The sequence below is a fragment of the Medicago sativa genome, chromosome 5, assembly GCF_051527215.1.
Source record: "Medicago sativa cultivar Bolivia chromosome 5, Bolivia_mono, whole genome shotgun sequence".
In the NCBI taxonomy this organism is placed as follows: Eukaryota; Viridiplantae; Streptophyta; class Magnoliopsida; order Fabales; family Fabaceae; genus Medicago; species Medicago sativa.
The window spans coordinates 27,091,911-27,114,207 of NC_140753.1; the positions used below are offsets into that span (position 1 = coordinate 27,091,911).

The following is a 22,297-nucleotide window of genomic DNA, read 5'->3' on the forward strand; positions in this document are numbered from 1 at the left end:
CACTAATGCTGGCACTCCAAATCCTGCTTCGATCCATTTGGTTGAGTAGTTGATTGCGACGACCAGATATTTTACTTGCCCAGCGGCTTTGGGGAATGGCCTCAGAAGGTCGATGCCCCACCATGCGAAAGGCCAAGGTGAGACCAAGAATGTTAGCTCAGCAGGAGGTGCTAGGTGCATGTCCCTGTGTCGCTGGCATTTATCGCAGAGGTTCACATAGTCTTGGGCGTCTTTCATCATGGTAGGCCAGTAGTATCTTGCTCGTAGGACCTTTTTTGCGAGAGCTTTTGCACTAAGGTGTTATCCGCAGATGTTGTCGTGGATGTCGGCAAGGACTTCTTGGGTCTCATTAGGTCCTAGGCACTTGATTAGCGGAATGTTGAAACCTCTTTTGTACAAGGTTCCTTCCACTAAAGTGAATGAGCAGGCCCTTCGTTTCAACCTTGTCTGTTCTTGCGGATCGGTCGGGAGCTCGCCATTCTCTATGTATCGAGAGATGGGTCCCCTCCAATTTTCCATTCTGATGATCGAGTTGACCTCTTGATGCAGAGTTCCTATGTTCTGGATGCTTGGCTCGTCGAGGACCTCTTGTATTACTGTTTTGTTTCCGTTCGCAGTTCGCGTACTTGCGAGTTTTGAAAGAATGTCTGCCCGAGTATTTTGTTCGCGGGGAACGTGAATTACTTCTACGACGTCAAATTCTTTCATTTTCTCTAGTACTAACTGGACGTACTTTTGGAGGTGGTCTTCTTTTACCTGGAACTCTCCTGTGACTTGGGAAGCCACTAATTGCGAGTCGGTAAAGATTTTCACCCTTTTGGCCCCCATGTCTTTGGCGGTTCGCAAGCCAGCCAGGAAGGCTTCATACTCTGCAGTGTTATTGGTAACAGGAAAAAACAAAATGAGGGAAATTTCGACAACGATACCTTTGTTGTCTTCGATGATTATTCTGGCTCCGCTTCCCTTGGCGTTAGATGACCCATCTACGAAGACGGTCCATTCTTCAGGGTTTTCCTCAGCTGGGAAAGTCATCTCGGCGAGAAAGTCGGCGAACACCTGAGCCTTTAGTGCCTTCCTGGATTCGTAATGAATGTCGAACTCGGATAGCTCGAGTGACCATTTCATCATCCGACCAGCCACGTCTGGGCGACCCAGGATCTGCCTGATGGGCTGATCCGTCCGGACTACCACCGTATGAGCTAGGAAGTACTGCCTTAGCCTTCTGGCTGTTGTGAGAAGTGCGAGGGCCACCTTTTCGATCCTCTGGTACCTTGTTTCAGGTCCCAACAATGCTTTGCTGGTGAAGTATATTGGTTTCTGTCCCTCCGCTGTTTCTCTAATGAGGACGGGGCTTACCGCGTCGAGGAAACAGAGAGATATAGGTACAGTACTTCACCTTGACTGGTCGCGATAGCACTGGTGGCCCAGAGAGCGTTTCTTTGAGGTGCTGCAAGGCAGTCTCGCACTCGTCCGTCCATTCGAACTTCGTTTCTTTCCTTAAGAGTTTGAAGAAAGGAAGTGCGTGTTGAGCGGACTTGGCGACGAACCTAGAGAGAGCGGTTAGCATTCCGTTGAGTGTTTGGATCCACTTTTTGGAGTGGGGTGTTGGAAGCTCAGTAAATGCGCGACATTTGTCTGGGTTTGCTTCAATTCCTCTTTCTGTAAGATAGAAACCAAGGAATTTACCCGATTGGACTCTGAAGGTGCACTTTTCTGGGTTGAGTCTCATGTTGTATTTCCGAGTTTGCTCGAACACTCTTTTGAGATGGGCGGCATGATCCATCTCTTGTTGGGATTTTATGATCATGTCGTCCATGTAAACCTCTAGAAGTTCGCCCAGAAGTGCCTTGTCATAAACTCTGTTCATCATCCGTTGATAAGTAGCCCCCGCGTTTCGTAGACCAAAGGGCATTACGTTGTAGTAATAGTTCCCTAATTCGGTCATGAAGGCTGTTTTCATTTTATCTTCTTCAACCATGGGTATCTGATTGTACCCAGAATAGGCGTCCATGAAGGATAAAAGTTTATAGCCAGAGGAATTATTAACGAGTTTGTTGATGTTAGGAAGAGGATATGCGTCTTTAGGGCAGGCCTTATTAAGATCGGTATAGTCAACACACATACGCCACTTTCCATTAGATTTTTTGACAAGTACAACATTGGAGAGCCAGGTAGTGTATTTGGCCTCGGAAATAAACTTTGCCTCTAGGAGGTCTTTTACAGCTTTTTCTGCAGCCTCTGACTTTTCAGGAGACTGCTTCCTACGACGCTGGGCTACAACGCTAACTCCAGGATCCACTGTCAGTTGGTGACAGGCGACGCTAGGGTCGATTCCGGGCATGTCAACTGCGCTCCAGGCGAACAGGTCAGCGTTTTCTCTGAGGCAGACGATCAGCTGGTTCTTGACAAGTTCGGGGAGATCCTTGCCAATCTTGAAGTTCTTCGAGGGGTCGTTGCCGAAAGGGACCAGCTCGAATTCACCATCGGGAACAGGTCGAAGAAGTTTCGCGTTGAGCGGATCCTTCTTCTCCCGTTTTTGCTCCTTCAGGTCTTCCTTGGTTAACCTGGGGTCGAGTTCGACCAAGTTGGCGTCCAGGGTAATCGCAGTAGCTTTCCCTTTGTCCCCAGCGGGTTTGCTGGGTTGGGAAACCGAGTTCTGGGTTTTATTAGCTTGAAGGAAACATCTTCTAGCAGCTTCGATGTCTCCGCTGAGAGAGGCGATGATGCCGCCTTTTGTATGGTACTTCAACTTCAGATGAGCGGTTGAACATGTGGCCCCCAGCTGGGCTAACACGGTCCTCCCTATAATGCAGTTATAGAGAGAAGGGCAGTCGATCACCAAGAATGGGATCTTTATTGTCTTTTTGGCCTCCTCTTCGCCGAAGGTGACCAGTAGCTCTACGTACCCCCATGGTTGAGTGGATGAGCCGTTGAAGCCATAGAGTTCATCCCCAACATAAGGAGAAAGGTTTTTCTCCGTCAGTTGGAGAGTTCTGAACAGGCTGGTGTACATGATGTCGCATGAGGCCCATGTGTCTATCCGGACTCGTCTGACATCTGCGTTGGCCATCGATGCTCGCACGAGCAAAGGGATGGCAGAATTTGAAGCTCCACCAGGCAGTTCGGAGTCGTAGAATGCCAAAGGAGGCCTTCCTCCTCGAGTGGAGGGGGCCATCGCATTGACTTCCATGAGTTCCTGGAATTTCCTCTTCATGCTGCCCATGGAAATGTTCAGCGTTCCTCCGGTGATGATGTTAGCGGTAGGGAACTGCTCCCAGGTGCATGAGTAGGGGGTGATTTCCACATTATCAGGGAAATCACCAAGATGTTCCACGGACATGGCGATGGTCCTTCCGGGCTCAGATCCGTCACCTATAAGTTCGACGGCTTTCCGTTCTGCTTCTGGATTTTTGACGTACTGCTTGAGTCGACCCCTTTGGATGAGGAGTTCGATGGTGTCCTTCATATGGATGCAGTCGTCGGTGGTGTGTCTGTGGCACTTGTTGAATCAACAATACTTTGTTTTGTCGACTCCCTTCCTCTCCTGAGATGGAGCCTTTGGCGGCTTGATGCCGACTTGTGCTAGATTGGCTACTGCGATCTCGGCGAGGATCTTCTCCCTTGACATAGCCAATGGAGTGTACTCGGTGAAGTGACCGTTTGGTCTCTTGCTTTCGCGAGCAACTTTGCCTTCCTTCTTTCTCTCGTGGAAGGGCTTTTTGGAGGATTCAGCAGCAGGTTCCTCCTTCCTAACCTTGTTGAGGCTGTCCGCGTACAAATCCTCTTCGTTGGCGATGTAGATCTTGGCGATCGCTAGGAACTCGTTGAGAGTCCTTGGGCGATCCAAGAGGACGGCTTTCTTGACGTCCGTCTCGTCGCGTAGGCCTTTGGCAATGAGGTACAGCTTCATTGTCTCATTTGCGCCCCGGACCTAGACGGCTTCTTTGTTGAACCTCTCGATGTAGTCTCGGAGAGGCTCGCTTCTTCCTTGGACGATGGCTTCGAGGGAAGCCACCGTTTTTGGTTGCGTCCTTGACGCGGTGAAATGGGTGGTGAACTCGTTGCAGAGGTCACTCCAAGAGTCGATGGAGTTTCTCCTCAAGTTCTTGAACCACGTAACGGCTCCTCGCCTTAGAGTAATGACGAAGAGCTTACACTTGACGGCGCCCCGCACCGATCGGTAAGTGAGAACTGTTTCGATGTTCTCGATGTGCTCATCCGGATTAGTAGTCCCATCGTATGAGTCCATTTGCGGCGGCTTTTCCAGTCCACGAGGGTTAGGAGCTTCCCGGATACGCCGTGTGAACGGACCATAAGCATTACGATCTGTTCGGGTATCGCGAGTGTCCAAAGAACTGGAAGGTGACCGTGAGCGCCCGTTGCGTCTGGACGGAGACCTCCTGGGTGGAGACCGTCGGGGCCCGTCTGTGAGGGGATCTCCTTGGTGGAGACCGTCGGGGGGACCTTCTTGTTGACCTCTAAGAGTAGGATGGAGATCCGATGCTCGTCGTATGTCGAGGGGATCTAGAACGTGACCGGCTGGGGCTCCCTCCTCTTCTGTTACGTACTGGGGAGGGAGATCGCCGGGTTTGGACGGTTGGACGTGCTTGCTCCAGATCCATCAGCCGGCGGTTCTGTTCCTCGATTAACGACGTTTGTCATTGAACCGTGCGGATCAGGTTGCTGATGAGTACGCCGGTTGATGATGCGTCTTCTGGCGTCTCTGTAGGGCGGATGGGACCTAGCAGAGGCCTTTGTTGGATAGGAAGTACCTGGGTTGGTTCCTCCCTGGGTGTATCCACAGGTGAAAGTGAGGATGTTACGCCATCCTGTTGAGGAATGCGCACCGCACTTCGTAGCTGGGATTTAGCACCGTTGGCAGCCATTGTAGTTTTTTGTGAAAAGCTTTGGTTTTTAGGGATAAAAACAGGGAAGCTTATATATTTCCCACAGACAGCGCCACTGATCGTACCTGATCAGAAGGAGACTGCCGATGCTTTGAATGCGGTGGAGGTGACGGTGGTGGAATGCGTCAGACTGCTTCTTGGAGTGGATGGGGGTGTGTACCTGCAGGCACTCCGACGCTCAAGTCAGTAGAGATCAGAAAGTGAGGGTTTAGAGGAAGAAAGAGTTCTACCTTGGGGACTGCGGTGAGTCCCCTATTTATAGAGGTGGAGAGCTGCAGAGCCGTTGAGGAGGCACACCTGGCTCTGGCGGTTACGAAATCGTGGGAAGTGTAACCGCCAAAGATTTTATTGCGGGAACGTGCACAACGTGCAAGAGAGACGTTGGGGTTCGTTTGAACCGGTCTCTTTGCTTCGTGCACCCCCCCTTCAGGAGAGGGGGTATGTTGCGAGCAATAATGCCAAACGTGGAGTTTGGGCTTTGAGTGATATTGGGCCTAAGTAAATGGGCCAAGAATCCCTCTGGCCGGTCCAGAACATCAAGTATCTTTACAGCAAGAATCTTCACCAAACCTTATGATAAAATTCTCACAACCTTTGAACAAGAATCTTCATCAAACACTATGTTGAAATTCTTACAACCTTTGAGCAAGAATCTTCACCAAACACTATGATGAAATTCTTATTAACAAGTGTTGAAGAACTTTTGTATGGTTGTATTAAATCAATATTAACTTCTAATGAATATAACTTAATGCTCATAAACCTTTATGGATATGAAAATATAATCAAGGTTTCACAAAAATGAATGTTTTAAAGTTTAAGTGAGAAAGTGATATTTGATCTTAGAATTTTTGATTATGAAAGTTGGTTAATGCTGTTCAGATGTCAAATGTATTTATAGAGGTTGTAGAAAACAATTGTGAAGCAAGACTCCAATTTCAAGGGATTCCTTGAGCCATTACTAATAATTTGAATCGCACCAGTTCATGAAAAAATGCATTTTGTCAGGTGGTAACCGATTACTACACTTTTGTAATCGGTTACACCTTTCCAACATTCAAAAATTTGAAGAAAATTTAAATGGTAACCGATTATACAGACTGGGTAATTTGTTACACATTCAAAAATATTTGAAAAATTGAATTGGTAATATGGTACGCATATTTGGTAATATGTTACTTGATAGTGAAAAAGCAGTTTTCCAACATTTTAAAAGCTTGCTTCTCATAGACTCTTATATTTAACTTAGAAAATGATTTATGATTAAGTTCAAATGAATTTCTGAGCATTCTAAGTTATATAGATGTTGAAAGTGATAAATCAAAATAAAAACGATACTTACAATTATTCACACTATACAATCTAAAAGTCTTTATCTTCATCTTGTGCCTCCATGATAATTTTTTTATTGTGATTTGTGTTTGTTATCATCAAAACTTAGCTAAGTCTAAAGAATGAAATCTTCTTCACAAAAACCATATAGCGTCCATTAAAAAAAGCGAGCTTAGTTTCTAGGGTAAAAGAACACTGTAACAACCCGATTTTCGCTAGTTTTATTTTATTATTTATTATGTGTGTTATATGTGCTCTTATGTGATTATTTGCCTCTGTGTGTATTTTTGGTCGGGATTCGTAGAATTCGGTGTAGAAGGGTATTTTAGTCATTTTGGACTTAGGGGCATTTTGGTCATTTTGAGGGCAGTGGCAATTTTGTAATTTTGCAGAAAGTTATTTTTTAAGTGTTTAGTGGAAGTTATTATTTTACCTAGTTACTAGAGAGGGTGTAGTAATTATTTTAATTACCGTTAAGTGACCGTTAGTGTTGTATTTTACCGGTAAGTGAGTAGTAACATTTTTGAGGTTGAATTAGAAATGGGTTAGGCCCATTAAGGTTTGTGAGATAAGCCCATTAAGTGAGCCTTTATAAACTAATGTTAGTGAGAAGAGATAGGGTTACAACATTTTCATTTCATTTCATTGGAGAGGAGAAGAGATAGAAACTAGAGAGAAGAGCAAGAACAAGGGTTAGAGGCAAGAGGGAGATTCACCATCTAGGAGCTAAATTGAAGCTTGAATTAAGGATTCTTGGTGTTAGAGGTAAGGGGGTTAGTCTTTACTCATAATCACTTAGTTGTAGCTTCTACCCTAACTTCTTACATAAGTGCTTATTTGAATAATTGATTATTTGTGAAATTAATGGTGAAATTCGTGCTTATGTTGTGATGCAATGTTTGGGTATGTGAATTGAATGATAATTGTGTTGTTGTTGTTGAATTTGCATGACAAAATGGGTTTATATACATACAACATGTTCTTGAGTGAAATAGTTGATGAATTATGTTGTAGTTGTTGAATTGTTGATAAATTCATGATGTTTAATTGCTGTTGATGTTGTGAGATGATGCTGTTGAAGAATTGAACCTTGGGTATTCATAATTTTGAACTTGTGTTGTTTATTTGAAGTTTTCATGAAAATGGGTCAAATGATGATTTTGGTTGAGAGAATGTTTTGGGGCAAGTTGTATATGGTTTTGAGTGTCTTTTCATGTTTAGAAATGTTTAAACAAACTTTGGAATCAAATTTGGGCATTGGGGAGTCAAAATTGGGGTTTTGGGGTGAAAATGGCTCTTTTTCCCGAAACTACTGTCATAACTCGCACTGCACTCGCAGCTGCGAGTTGGATGCGAGCAGGAGTGGCTTCCTGGGAGCTACTCGCAGTTGCGAGTAAAGTTACTCGCAGTTGCGAGTTGCACAGGACAGAACTCCCTGTTTCGCACTCTTGTGTCTTTTTCGCACGTTTCTGTTTTGAATTGGTTTTCGGTATAAACATGAAAGTTGTAGAGAATTTTGTTAGCTTTCCAATGGCTTTGGTTTGACTTGAAAATAATTCTTGGTTTTTGAGTTATGATGAAAATACTCCAAGGTGGTCTTGGTGAAATTTTACGAAAATTCCGCATAACTATTTCTAAGTCGACCCAAACCTCATGGATTGTTTCCAATCTTCGAAACTTATATTTTATGAGTTCAATTAAGGTGTTTAGTAGTATTTAAACTATGATATGAGGGATCTAACTTGTTTTGCTTTGAAAATGGAAAATTTTGTAAAAAGTGGAAAAGTGAGACGAACTTTGTGATTTTTATGAATTCGTTGTTTTTGGCCGATGAAATGCTTATGTATCCTCTACTGCACCTATAAGCAACTTGTGAGAATACATGGCATAGGCAATTGAGCTTGTAGAGTTGGTTTTGGTTCATAAATTCTATTATTTTTAAAAGGTGACTTTTGGAGACGAACTTAGTAGAAATGAATCTTGAAGGACTAAAGTCTTATGAATCTTTTGTGAATGGTCACATATGATTAAATAATTGTGTTTGAATGATTGTGGAAGGTTGAGAATGATGTTTATCATAAATCGTTGTGTTATTCCATTTTACTTGATTTATGTGATGTAAATGGAAACGAATTGTAAATTGATGATGATGAATGTGGATGAACCTTATGTGAGCTATGATTGTTGAATGTATGGGCATGATCCTTGATAATGCAATGTTGTTGAGTTGTTGAAATGTAAAAGGAGGTGTACTTTTACATTGTTTTGATAGTTGTTATGTTGGAGTTGTGCATTATCGAGTCATTGCTATATGTCCATGCATCATATCATGTTGTTGTTGTTGTTGAAATGTAAAAGGAGGTGTACTTTTACATAGTAAGAGGAGGTGTACTCTTACTTGGATGTTTTTGTTGCATCCATTGTTGTTGATTTGGTACCACATGCATATATGTGTCAAGTCTAGGCGCATTGCATAAATTGAATTGTCAGATGATTGTTTTTGAGATTGTTAATGATGGGTGGTAAGTGTATACTTGTATTGCTTGTATGATTGAATGATTGATGTTGAACATGCATGCAAATACTTGTGAACTCTTTTACAATTATACATCTGTCTATTATAGTTTGATTATGATTAATGTAATACTTACCCCCAGTGGTTTCGACCGCCTACCTGTCTGTATGGATGGGTAGACGTTGTGCAGGACTAGACGCTTGGTGAGTTTGCTTGTTGGATGTTTGGACGACGGGAGCTTTCTCCGTTGTCGTGTCAGTGTCATAGTATCTAGGCTCTGATTAGGCTTAGCGTCTATTTGTTGTTTTGGATTCTGTTGCTATGTTGTTGCTATTGTCCACTTGTCGGATTTGAAGTATTTTATTTTGAAGATTTATTGACCATGGCATGTATATGTTGAAGTTTATGATTTGAATTCCGCTGTGATCGTTGAGATATATATATATATATATATATATATATATATATATATATATATGCATGATATTGTTGGGTTTGTTTTGAGACGTAGCATCTATTTCTAGAATATTTCTGATATATTCGCGCGTTTTACCGCTTAATAGAATTAGGGTGTTACAAACACAAATTTTCTACACACTTGAAAACCCTAGGCAACAACTTCTCATAAACGAAACCCTAGACTTGTGTTCTAGACTATAACATATCGTAGAAAATCTTTTAAATTTAATAATGTTTAGTGTTTACTTATAAAATTTATAAATTGTACTAAGTATACCGTAGATGTTTTAAACTTATTTCGTATTTTTGAATAAAAGTTGAATTAAATTTTTTATTTTATTGAAAACACGTAAAAGAACAATTTTGGTAAATCAGAAGTTGATTTTTTTTTTACAGGCAGAAATAGATGTTATTGACATAAAAGTATCATTATGAAAGACTAAAATCTCATATACTCCAATCCAAATAGACTCAAAATGAAATAATTATGTATACATTTGGAGAGCTCATCTCCCTCTTTCTAACCTAAAAATGCAGCACCTCTCCTCCGCCACCTTCCACCGCGGCTCTCCTTTACCTCCCTCAAATCCAATCTTCACAATCATACCTACCCTTGAACGTCGGAGGACTGTTTCGCAAGAAACGATCAAGCCTTCGCTCCTCAGACGTTCAAGGGTAGGTATGACCCGGATGGAGCTCAGACATGGATGCAAGCCATGGAGAGGATCTTTCGTGCTATGGTGACTAGTGAGAACCAGAAGGTCAGGATGGCTACTCATATGCTTGCAGAAGAAGTTGAGTATTGGTGGACCAATGCTAAGGGGAGGCTTGAGGTTGGTGGAGCTGTGACTTGGGCTAGGTTCAAGACTGAGTTTTTGAGGAAGTACTTTCCTGAGGATTTGAGGACTAAGAAGGAAGTAGAATTCTTGAACTTGAAGCAAGAGAACCGTTCAGTGGCTGAGTATGCGGCAAAGTTTGAGGAACTTTCGAGGTTTTGTCCGTACATCAATGCGGAGGATGCTATGGTTTCCAAGTGTGTGAAGTTCGAGAGCGGCTTGAGGCCCGACATCTACCAGTATATGTGTGTTCAGGAGATCCGTGATTTTGACACTTTGGTGCATAAGTGTCGCATGTTTGATGATGCTGGAAGAGCTAAGGTTAATCACTACAAGGCTCAGAATGAGAAGAAAGGAAAGGGGCATGGATTTGGGAAGCCGTATAACAAAGACAAAGGCAAGAAGAGAGAAGGTGGTGGAGGTTCTAAGGTGAATGTTGCTGAGGTGAGGTGCTTCAAGTGTGGCACTTTGGGTCATTTTGCTAATGATTGCAAGAAAGGTGATAGTTGTTACAAGTGTGGAAAGGCGGGTCACAAGGCTTATGATTGTACTTATGTGGAGAAGGAGATCACTTGCTACAATTGTGGTGAGAAGGGGCATATCAGCACCAAGTGTACCAAACCGAAGAAGTCTGCGGGCAAGGTGTTTGCATTGAATGCGGAAGAGGTGGAGCATCCGGATAATCTCATCCGAGGTATGTGTTTTATCAATAATACTCCTTTGATTGCAATTATTGATGCTGGTGCTACTCATTCTTTTATCGCGGCTAGTTGTGTTGAGCGTTTGGGTTTGGTTGTGACTTTGTTGTCTCGAGGGATGGTTATCGATACCCCAGCTAGTGGATCAGTGACTACTTCTTTAGTGTGTGCTAAGTGTCCAGTTAGTTTTGGCAACATTGATTTTGAGTTGGATCTTGTGTGTCTTCCGTTGAAGCATATGGACGTTATTTTTGGTATGGATTGGATGTTGACTTTTGGTGTTAACATTAATTGTTTGACCAAGAGTGTAACGTTTTCTAAGTCGGTAGCTGAGGAAGGTAGAAGGTTCTTGACCGCGGAGCAAGTGAAGAAGTCTTTGGATGGTGAAGCTTGTGTATTCATGATGTTTGCTTCCTTGAAGGAGAGTAGTGAGAAAGGAGTTGGTGATTTGCCGGTAGTGCAAGAGTTTCCAGAAGTTTTTCCGGACGACATTACCGAGTTACCGCCGGAGAGGGAAGTTGAGTTTGCAATTGACTTGGTACCGGGAACGAGTCCTATTTCGATTGCGCCGTATCGGATGTCTGCATTAGAGTTGGGTGAGTTGAAGAAGCAGTTGGAAGAGTTGCTTGAGAAAAAGTTTATCAGGCCAAGTGTTTCGCCGTGGGGAGCTCCTGTGTTGTTGGTTAAGAAGAAAGATGGAAGCATGAGGTTGTGTGTGGATTATCGGCAGTTGAACAAGGTGACAATCAAGAATCGGTATCCGCTTCCGAGGATTGATGATTTGATGGATCAGTTGGTTGGTGCAAAAGTGTTTAGCAAGATTGATTTGAGGTCAGGATATCATCAGATTAGAGTGAAGGCGGAAGATATATCCAAAACTGCGTTCAGAACGAGGTATGGACACTATGAGTATTCTGTGATGCCATTTGGAGTATCTAATGCGCCAGGTGTCTTCATAGAGTACATGAATAGAATATTTCATCCTTTTCTGGATCGTTTTGTGGTGGTGTTTATAGATGATATTTTGGTGTATTCTAAGTCCGAAGAAGAGCATGCCGAGCATTTGAGGATGGTGTTGGGAGTTTTGAAGGAGAATAAGTTGTTTGCTAAGTTGTCAAAGTGTGAGTTTTGGTTGCGGGAAGTGAGTTTCCTTGGTCATGTGATTTCTAAAGGTGGCATTGCGGTGGATCCGTCGAAGGTTGATGCAGTGTTGCAATGGGAATCACCTAAGTCTGTTTTTGAAGTTAGAAGCTTTCTTGGATTGGCAGGTTATTATCGGAGGTTCATTGAAGGATTCTCTAAGTTGGCGTTGCCATTGACGCAGTTGACTCGGAAAGGACAAGCTTATGTTTGGGATGCTAAGTGCGAAAAGAGTTTCCAAGAGTTGAAGAAGAGGTTGACGTCGGCTCCGGTGTTGATTTTGCCAAATCCTAAGGAATCCTTTGTTGTGTATTGTGATACTTCTAAGATGGGTCTTGGTGGTGTGCTTATGCAGAATCGTCAGGTGGTGGCTTATGCTTCAAGGCAGTTGAAAGTGCATGAGAAGAATTATCCGACTCATGATTTGGAATTGGCGGCCGTTGTGTATGTGTTGAAAATTTGGAGGCATTATTTGTATGGTTCTAAGTTTGAAGTGTTCAGTGATCATAAGAGTTTGAAGTATCTGTTTGACCAGAAGGAGTTGAATATGAGGCAGAGGAGATGGTTGGAGTATCTTAAGGATTTTGATTTCCAGTTGAGCTATCATCCTGGAAAGGGCAATGTTGTTGCTGATGCTTTGAGTAGGAAGTCGTTGCATATGTCTGCCTTGATGGTAAAAGAGTTGGAGTTGATTGAGCAGTTCCGAGATTTGAGTTTGGTTAGTGAATTGACACCGGATGGTGTGAGGTTGGGAATGTTGAAGTTGACAAGTAATATTTTGGAAGAGATTAAGGACGGTCAGAAGGAAGATTTGGAACTTGTAGATCGTGTGGTGTTGGTTAATCAAGGTAAAGGTGGGGACTTCAGATTGGGTGAGAACGGTGTTTTGATGTTTCGTGATCGTGTTTGTGTACCGAGAGTTCTTGAGCTTAAGAGGCAGATTTTGGAAGAAGGTCACAGAAGTAGTTTGAGTATTCATCCAGGAGCGACTAAGATGTATCAGGATTTGAAGAGGTTGTTTTGGTGGCCTAGAAAGAAGAAAGAGATCGCAGAGTTTGTGTATGCTTGTTTGGTGTGTCAGAAGTCTAAGATTGAACATCAGAAGCCGTCAGGTTTGATGCAACCGTTGTTTGTGCCAGAGTGGAAGTGGGATAGTATATCAATGGACTTTGTTGGAGCGTTGCCGAAGACTGTTAAGGGTTTTGATTCGATTTGGGTGATTGTTGATCAGTTGACGAAGTCGGCACATTTTATTCCTATTAAGACCGGTATGTCTGTGGCTAAGTTGGCTGAGGTCTACATTGAGCAGATTGTTAGATTGCACGGTGTTCGTTCTAGTATTGTGTCGGATCGGGATCCGAGGTTTACTTCTAAGTTTTGGGAAAGTTTGCAAGATGCTTTGGGAACTAAGTTGAGATTGAGTTCTGCTTATCATCCTCAGACTGATGGTCAGACGGAGAGGACTATTCAGAGTTTAGAAGATTTGTTGAGGGCTTGTGTTTTGGAACAAGGTGTCAGTTGGGTTGAATGTTTACCGTTTATTGAGTTTACTTACAACAACAGTTTTCATTCTAGTATCGGAATGGCACCATTTAAGGCTTTGTATGGTCGGAGGTGTAGAACTCCTTTGTGTTGGTATGAGTCAGGAGAAAGTACCTTGTTAGGTCCGGAAGTTGTGCAAGAGACGACCAAGAAGGTTAAGATGATTCAAGAGAAGATGAGAGCGTCTCAGAGTAGGCAGAAGAGTTATCATGATAAGAGGAGGAAGGATATTGAGTTTCAGGTTGGTGATCATGTTATCTTGAGAGTGAATCCTGTAACCGGTGTTGGACGTGCTTTGAAGTGTCGGAAGTTAACTCCTCGTTTTATTGGACCTTTTGAGATTGTTGAGAAGGTTGGGGTTGTAGCGTATCGGATTGCGTTACCGCCATCTTTATCGAATCTTCATGATGTGTTTCATGTATCTCAGTTGCGGAAATATGTGTATGATGCGTCTCATGTGATTCAAGTGGATGATTTGGAAGTTAGAGATAATTTGACTGTTGAGACTTGGCCAGTTAGGATTGAGGATCGTGAAGTGAAGCGTCTGCGTGGCAAGGAGATCGTTTTGGTTAAAGTGATTTGGGTTGGACCGACCGGTGAGAGTGCCACTTGGGAATCGGAGAGTAGGATGAGGGTTGCGTACCCAGAGTTGTTTCCTTCAGGTAATTTTCGAGGGCGAAAATTCTTTTTAGTGGGGGAGAGTTGTAACAGCCCGATTTTCGCTAGTTTTATTTTATTATTTATTATGTGTGTTATATGTGCTCTTATGTGATTATTTGCCTCTGTGTGTATTTTTGGTCGGGATTCGTAGAATTCGGTGTAGAAGGGTATTTTAGTCATTTTGGACTTAGGGGCATTTTGGTCATTTTGAGGGCAGTGGCAATTTTGTAATTTTGCAGAAAGTTATTTTTTTAGTGTTTAGTGGAAGTTATTATTTTACCTAGTTACTAGAGAGGGTGTAGTAATTATTTTAATTACCGTTAAGTGACCGTTAGTGTTGTATTTTACCGGTAAGTGAGTAGTAACATTTTTGAGGTTGAATTAGAAATGGGTTAGGCCCATTAAGGTTTGTGAGATAAGCCCATTAAGTGAGCCTTTATAAACTAATGTTAGTGAGAAGAGATAGGGTTACAACATTTTCATTTCATTTCATTGGAGAGGAGAAGAGATAGAAACTAGAGAGAAGAGCAAGAACAAGGGTTAGAGGCAAGAGGGAGATTCACCATCTAGGAGCTAAATTGAAGCTTGAATTAAGGATTCTTGGTGTTAGAGGTAAGGGGGTTAGTCTTTACTCATAATCACTTAGTTGTAGCTTCTACCCTAACTTCTTACATAAGTGCTTATTTGAATAATTGATTATTTGTGAAATTAATGGTGAAATTCGTGCTTATGTTGTGATGCAATGTTTGGGTATGTGAATTGAATGATAATTGTGTTGTTGTTGTTGAATTTGCATGACAAAATGGGTTTATATACATACAACATGTTCTTGAGTGAAATAGTTGATGAATTATGTTGTAGTTGTTGAATTGTTGATAAATTCATGATGTTTAATTGCTGTTGATGTTGTGAGATGATGCTGTTGAAGAATTGAACCTTGGGTATTCATAATTTTGAACTTGTGTTGTTTATTTGAAGTTTTCATGAAAATGGGTCAAATGATGATTTTGGTTGAGAGAATGTTTTGGGGCAAGTTGTATATGGTTTTGAGTGTCTTTTCATGTTTAGAAATGTTTAAACAAACTTTGGAATCAAATTTGGGCATTGGGGAGTCAAAATTGGGGTTTTGGGGTGAAAATGGCTCTTTTTCCCGAAACTACTGTCATAACTCGCACTGCACTCGCAGCTGCGAGTTGGATGCGAGCAGGAGTGGCTTCCTGGGAGCTACTCGCAGTTGCGAGTAAAGTTACTCGCAGTTGCGAGTTGCACAGGACAGAACTCCCTGTTTCGCACTCTTGTGTCTTTTTCGCACGTTTCTGTTTTGAATTGGTTTTCGGTATAAACATGAAAGTTGTAGAGAATTTTGTTAGCTTTCCAATGGCTTTGGTTTGACTTGAAAATAATTCTTGGTTTTTGAGTTATGATGAAAATACTCCAAGGTGGTCTTGGTGAAATTTTACGAAAATTCCGCATAACTATTTCTAAGTCGACCCAAACCTCATGGATTGTTTCCAATCTTCGAAACTTATATTTTATGAGTTCAATTAAGGTGTTTAGTAGTATTTAAACTATGATATGAGGGATCTAACTTGTTTTGCTTTGAAAATGGAAAATTTTGTAAAAAGTGGAAAAGTGAGACGAACTTTGTGATTTTTATGAATTCGTTGTTTTTGGCCGATGAAATGCTTATGTATCCTCTACTGCACCTATAAGCAACTTGTGAGAATACATGGCATAGGCAATTGAGCTTGTAGAGTTGGTTTTGGTTCATAAATTCTATTATTTTTAAAAGGTGACTTTTGGAGACGAACTTAGTAGAAATGAATCTTGAAGGACTAAAGTCTTATGAATCTTTTGTGAATGGTCACATATGATTAAATAATTGTGTTTGAATGATTGTGGAAGGTTGAGAATGATGTTTATCATAAATCGTTGTGTTATTCCATTTTACTTGATTTATGTGATGTAAATGGAAACGAATTGTAAATTGATGATGATGAATGTGGATGAACCTTATGTGAGCTATGATTGTTGAATGTATGGGCATGATCCTTGATAATGCAATGTTGTTGAGTTGTTGAAATGTAAAAGGAGGTGTACTTTTACATTGTTTTGATAGTTGTTATGTTGGAGTTGTGCATTATCGAGTCATTGCTATATGTCCATGCATCATATCATGTTGTTGTTGTTGTTGAAATGTAAAAGGAGGTGTACTTTTACATAGTAAGAGGAGGTGTACTCTTACTTGGATGTTTTTGTTGCATCCATTGTTGTTGATTTGGTACCACATGCATATATGTGTCAAGTCTAGGCGCATTGCATAAATTGAATTGTCAGATGATTGTTTTTGAGATTGTTAATGATGGGTGGTAAGTGTATACTTGTATTGCTTGTATGATTGAATGATTGATGTTGAACATGCATGCAAATACTTGTGAACTCTTTTACAATTATACATCTGTCTATTATAGTTTGATTATGATTAATGTAATACTTACCCCCAGTGGTTTCGACCGCCTACCTGTCTGTATGGATGGGTAGACGTTGTGCAGGACTAGACGCTTGGTGAGTTTGCTTGTTGGATGTTTGGACGACGGGAGCTTTCTCCGTTGTCGTGTCAGTGTCATAGTATCTAGGCTCTGATTAGGCTTAGCGTCTATTTGTTGTTTTGGATTCTGTTGCTATGTTGTTGCTATTGTCCACTTGTCGGATTTGAAGTATTTTCATTTGAGGATTTATTGACCATGGCATGTATATGTTGAAGTTTATGATTTGAATTCCGCTGTGATCGTTGAGATATATATATATATATATATATATATATATATATATATATATATATATATATATATGCATGATATTGTTGGGTTTGTTTTGAGACGTAGCATCTATTTCTAGAATATTTCTGATGTATTCGCGCGTTTTACCGCTTAATAGAATTAGGGTGTTACAAACACAAATTTTCTACACACTTGAAAACCCTAGGCAACAACTTCTCATAAACGAAACCCTAGACTTGTGTTCTAGACTAGAACATATCGTAGAAAATCTTTTAAATTTAATAATGTTTAGTGTTTACTTATAAAATTTATAAATTGTACTAAGTATACCGTAGATGTTTTAAACTTATTTCGTATTTTTGAATAAAAGTTGAATTAAATTTTTTATTTTATTGAAAACACGTAAAAGAACAATTTTGGTAAATCAGAAGTTGATTTTTTTTTTACAGGCAGAAATAGATGTTATTGACATAAAAGTATCATTATGAAAGACTAAAATCTCATATACTCCAATCCAAATAGACTCAAAATGAAATAATTATGTATACATTTGGAGAGCTGCTCTCCCTCTTTCTAACCTAAAAATGCAGCACCTCTCCTCCGCCACCTTCCACCGCGGCTCTCCTTCACCTCCCTCAAATCCAATCTTCACAATCAAAATGTAGACATCCGGCTTCGGTGGTGCACTTTCCTCTCATGGCCGCACTACCAACAAACCACAATTGGGGTCGTTTCACACATTGAGGGTTTGTTTTTCATCGACGGCACCGCCTCTGAAGTGGTTGTGTTCTTGCTCTTTTGGTTTTCACGATCTGAATATGCTTTGGATTCGGATTTGGTTTATGTTTTATGATTTGGTTTGTTCATCTCTTTGCTGCTCGATCCAGGTGAATCAGATCCTATCATGGATAGTTGTTTGTTCAGATTTATGGTATGTTTGAAGGTTTACAGGTTGGTTTCTTGGAGATTGATCGTGCCTTGTTGTTATTGATATAACACCACCTTTTTCACGGCGGCGGTGGCTATTGTTGGTGCTCTGGGTTTCAAAAACGCTGCCATTCGCGTTTGTGTGATGTTACTGATATTGATCTTAAATCTGTATGGGCTGGTTTGGTTCTCCGCCTTGTTTTGGTGGTTTTGAGCCCTGACCATTGACTCGGTTGTTCGGACGGAAAGACTCAAAAGGGTCACAGCTAACTGTTTTCGTGTTAAAAACAGAGAGTTGTGGTGCGTGGGTATGTTTCGTGTTTGCGGACTGCCCATTCTTCGATGTTTTAGATTTGACCCTTTTAAGGAGTTATGGTTGTTTTAGTTAATTTTTCTTACTGGTAGTTGTCGTGTGGTCATGCCTTTGATTTCTCTGATCATTATCCAGAGTTGTTGAGTTCCGCAGATTGCAGGTTTCCAAGATATGGTGACGTGTCGATGTTGTTTGAATAATTGTCGCAGTCCTTGTGGCTGACTTCAGACTGCCTTGGAATCCTAATCATTTGTATGATTTACATTGGACTAATTAGACTCAAAAGAGTCGGTATTGCTTGTTGTCTCGTTGTAGGGAGTTGTGGGTTCTTGGACTATTCTGTGCTGATGGTTGGTTCACACGCCAGATAGCTGACCTTGGTTTAATTAGGATTCATCATTGGAGGTTGGATCATATGTGTGGCTTAAAATGTTTGTAATGCCTGTTTGGGTTATCCAGCACATTTGTGTGTTTTTACTAGGTTAGGTTTATGTCCCCCCAGTTTTTTCTGTATTTTTTTCCTTTTTTTTTAATAATATTTATGAGCACTTAACACAAAATTGAAGTATAGTTGAGAAATCACCTATTCTCTTTCTTGATGTTATTATGCTCTGGCCTTATAAAAAAAATAATTATGTACTATAATTTTTTTAAAGGAATTAAGTATAAATATGTATTCTCCCTTTATTTACAAGGATGTAGGACTGTAGGCAGGCCCAGTCTTGGAGGAGTGCAAACAGCTCAACCAAGGCGGGCCTCCAAATATCATGGGCCTCAAAAAAAATTATAGCCTAAACCCATCCTCCATTCAAATAAAAAGACATGTTCTTTTTTTTCTTCTTTCATAAGTACGCGTCTGAATTTTCTTCTTCTCACTCAACATCTCTCTTTCGCTTAATTTTTTTTATTTCGTTTCATGTTTAGAAGTTCTTCTAATTCTAGTTTTTTAATGAAGCTTAGCTACACGAATTTTGTTATACGTTGCTTAATGCTTATTAGTAATTACTTTTTAAAATTTCAATGTATAATTGCTAATTTTGTTGAATGTTGCAAATATATGATTCTAATATATGTTGAATGTCAAAAAAAAAAATTTATATGTTGAATGTTGAAAAATATAATTGCTAATTTTGTTATATGTTGGGCGTTGAATGTTGACAAATTTTGGTATATATTGCTAATATATGCCTCCTAAATTTTAGGTTTTACATTTTCTTTTCTCCAGTCTTCTTCTATGCCTCTTAAATTGCCTCCTAGGATTAGAAAGTTTTTAAAAGATAACTTTTTTATTTAACTATGGAGACCTATTTTACTATGAGAGTCAAACCTTTTATTTTATAAGAACGACCCTGGCCGTAGAAGAGGCAATAAAGGATTATGAAAATTAAAGAAGAAGCTTTTTGATTGTTTTGATTAAACGCTGGTTAATGATTACTATCAATTAGTTAAATTATCTTTGAATTTTATATGCCATAAGGGTCTCGGTATCCTTGTTAAGTCTCTTTCGGCTTGAGACAAAGTAGGTGTGGTAATGTGACAAACGCAACATCTTATTTTGAATGATTAGTTAGTGGGTAATAATAATAGCACAAGGTGCCAATATCAATCCCCTCACTTTCATTCTCATTAGGAGATAGAGTTGATGTCCCTTTTGTAGCACGTATAGATTAGATTATCTATATATATGCCATCATAACATCATACACTAATATGGTTTTATTTTTTAAAAACAAAAGATGGTTTTTGGACATAATATAATGAAGCTTTAGCAATAGTTCTTCTCATAACTGAACATGATTACGGATGTGCCACCAGAAATGATAGATATTTTATGAAAAGAATTAATATTCAATATTAACTTTATGTACCCCCTAAAAAAAAATTAACTTTATTATGTACATGAATGAAAATATTGAAATGATGGAGCAGCAATACATATAAAAGAACGACCTTTATATTTTCATTGCTTTTCTCTCTCAAACTCAAGTAAGATAGATTAATATTTTTTAATGGCAATATATACGATGTTAATTCGAACAATAAAATCACACCAATAAACTTAGATGTGTGGAGTAAAAGAAAAGAGTAATCAAAAGCAAAGTAATTTCAAGCAACAACGATAAACATGCATTGATATAAGTGTGAAGAAACACCACGAGATAACCAAAGAACCAAAGATAATAAAAGAAGAGAGGAAACAACATATCAATATTTGTTTACCTTGTTCTGACAAATTTATCCTACATCTGGGGGAGAGCAACTCTCTAACCCATTATGATAAGAGTGATACAAAGAGGTTACGAAAATTACTTTACAAACTCACAAAGAACAAACCCTAATTTCTACCCATTTTTCAAGTCACTCAAACCAAAAAAGAATCCTAAGATAAACAATAAAGAAAGCTTTTCAACCTTTCCTCTAAAGAGATATCACTACCAAAGGTGTTTGTGAAGTGTTTTCCAACCCAAGAACCTCTCACCAAAGACCCTCAACCCTAAAGTTACCTCTTTTGGTTTACCAAGATTCTTTCGCTCGAATCTCTTTTTCTCTCTTGACAAAAATTGAAGAATGAAGCCTAGTATAATGTTCAGATCCAGGAAAAATCTTGCCATGATTTGTCTGGGTCGTGCGATAATTTGGAGTTCATACGTCAGTATAGTACTGAACCTGATCCAAAATCGCACCACGATTTCTACCAATCACGCTACAATATTTCCATTAGCTTCCTCCAAATTATTGAACCAAAATCGCGCCACAATTTTGCAGAAATGGTAATATCAATTTTGATCCAATTTTCAATATTTCTCTACCTTTACTCAAAATTCATGGTGATGTCAATTTAACCATCAACCACCTTGTTTCTCTCTCCAACATGGAATTACTCTTCAACAAATTTGATCAATTCTAATAATATTTGAACTTTGATTTAGGCAATGACTTGGTGAACACTCATGCCAGATTCTCTTCAAAAGTAACTTTCTCAACCACAATCCATTTTGATTCAATCATGTTTCTAACAAAGTACAAATGAATTTCAATGTGCTTTGTCCTTTCATGGTACACTTGATGATTTGCCATAAGGATGACACATTGGCTATCACAATGTATCTTCGCACATATTTGAGTAAATCCTACCTCACCAATAATCCTTTCAACCATATGGATTCCTTCACCCCTTCAACAAGGGCAATGTGTTCTGCTTGAGTTGTAGAGAGAGCCACCACAGAGTGTTGATTTTTCTTCCTGCTAATATACGGGCCATAGATATTAAACCAAAACACGATAAGGATTTCCTTATGTCCAAACTGTGCACAAAGTCCGTATCTACATACCCCTTCAAAGCATCTTCATCTTGAGCCACTCTGTGTATTTAAAACCGCCTTTCAAAGACCCATAAAATATCACAAAACCCATTTCAAAGCTTACCAATGAACAATTCCCAGATTTTCCATAAACTGAGTCATTATGTTGACCACATAAGTTAAGTCTGGTCTATTACAAACTATACCATGCATGATGCTTCCAACCCCACTTGCATAGGAGCACCCCCCCCCCCCCCCCATCATCTTCTTTTTATCCTTGGATTGGTGACATTGTTTAATGGATAACTTTGTGGTATGAACCAAAGGAGTGGCAATAGTTGTAGAGTTCGACATTCTAAAATGTTCACCACCTTCTTCAAGTAACTCAATGGAGACAAGAATAGTTCACCTTACTCACAATTCTTAATTATATCAATTACAAGAACCCAATTGTCGGACCAAGATCCTTCAATTCACCATTTAATTTTTGTTCGAGCTTCCTTATCATCCTTGCTTTGCAATTAAAACACCATCCACATATATTAGAAGGTAGATAATGACTTTCTCAACCTTCTTTAATATGTGAACATAAGAATCTTACCCGTTTATCACAAAACCGGTCTTCAAAATAAATTTATCAAACCTACGATACCATTGCCTTGGGCTTTGTTTCAATCCATACAATGATTTCTTCAAAAGATCAACCTAGACATTCCTACGCAAAACCTTTCGATTTCTCCATGTAGACTGTCTCTTCAAGGTCTCCATGTAGGAATGCAGTTTTAACATCCATTTACTCCAACTCAAGGTTGTACTGATTAACGATAGCCATAAGTGTCCTTATGGAACAATGCTTCACCACAGGTGAGAAGATCTCATTGTAGTC

At 40.0% G+C, this 22,297-nt stretch overlaps 1 protein-coding gene and 1 long non-coding RNA gene across 2 annotated transcripts; one reads left to right on the top strand and one right to left on the bottom strand.

The window, feature by feature from the left end:
- Positions 1 to 300: 300 nt before the first annotated feature.
- LOC146921433 (uncharacterized) lies at positions 301 to 3,466 on the bottom strand. The gene is made up of 4 exons (XM_085711310.1): positions 2,222 to 3,466; positions 1,995 to 2,128; positions 1,392 to 1,859; positions 301 to 1,270 (listed from the first exon to the last, which is right to left on the bottom strand). Exons 1-4 carry the CDS (start codon positions 3,464 to 3,466, stop codon positions 301 to 303), a joined length of 2,817 nt encoding a protein of 938 aa, XP_085567436.1.
- Positions 3,467 to 13,737: 10,271 nt separating this feature from the next.
- On the top strand, positions 13,738 to 16,857 carry LOC146921434 (uncharacterized). Its single transcript, XR_015010771.1, has 2 exons — positions 13,738 to 14,701; positions 16,631 to 16,857. It is a non-coding gene; the product is annotated as an uncharacterized LOC146921434 (long non-coding RNA).
- The last annotated feature ends 5,440 nt before the right edge of the window (positions 16,858 to 22,297 follow it).

Bases quoted from the DNA above. Each gene is read 5' to 3' on its own strand.
- LOC146921433 (XM_085711310.1), bottom strand. From the start codon at position 3,466: ATGAAGGACACCATCGAACTCCTCATCCAAAGGGGTCGACTCAAGCAG. The intron at 2,129-2,221 runs GTAAAAGACCTC...TCTAATGGAAAG, and splicing joins CAGAGGCTGCAGAAAAAGCT to TGGCGTATGTGTGTTGACTA. The intron at 1,860-1,994 runs GTACAATCAGAT...GATGATGAACAG, and splicing joins TTCATGGACGCCTATTCTGG to AGTTTATGACAAGGCACTTC.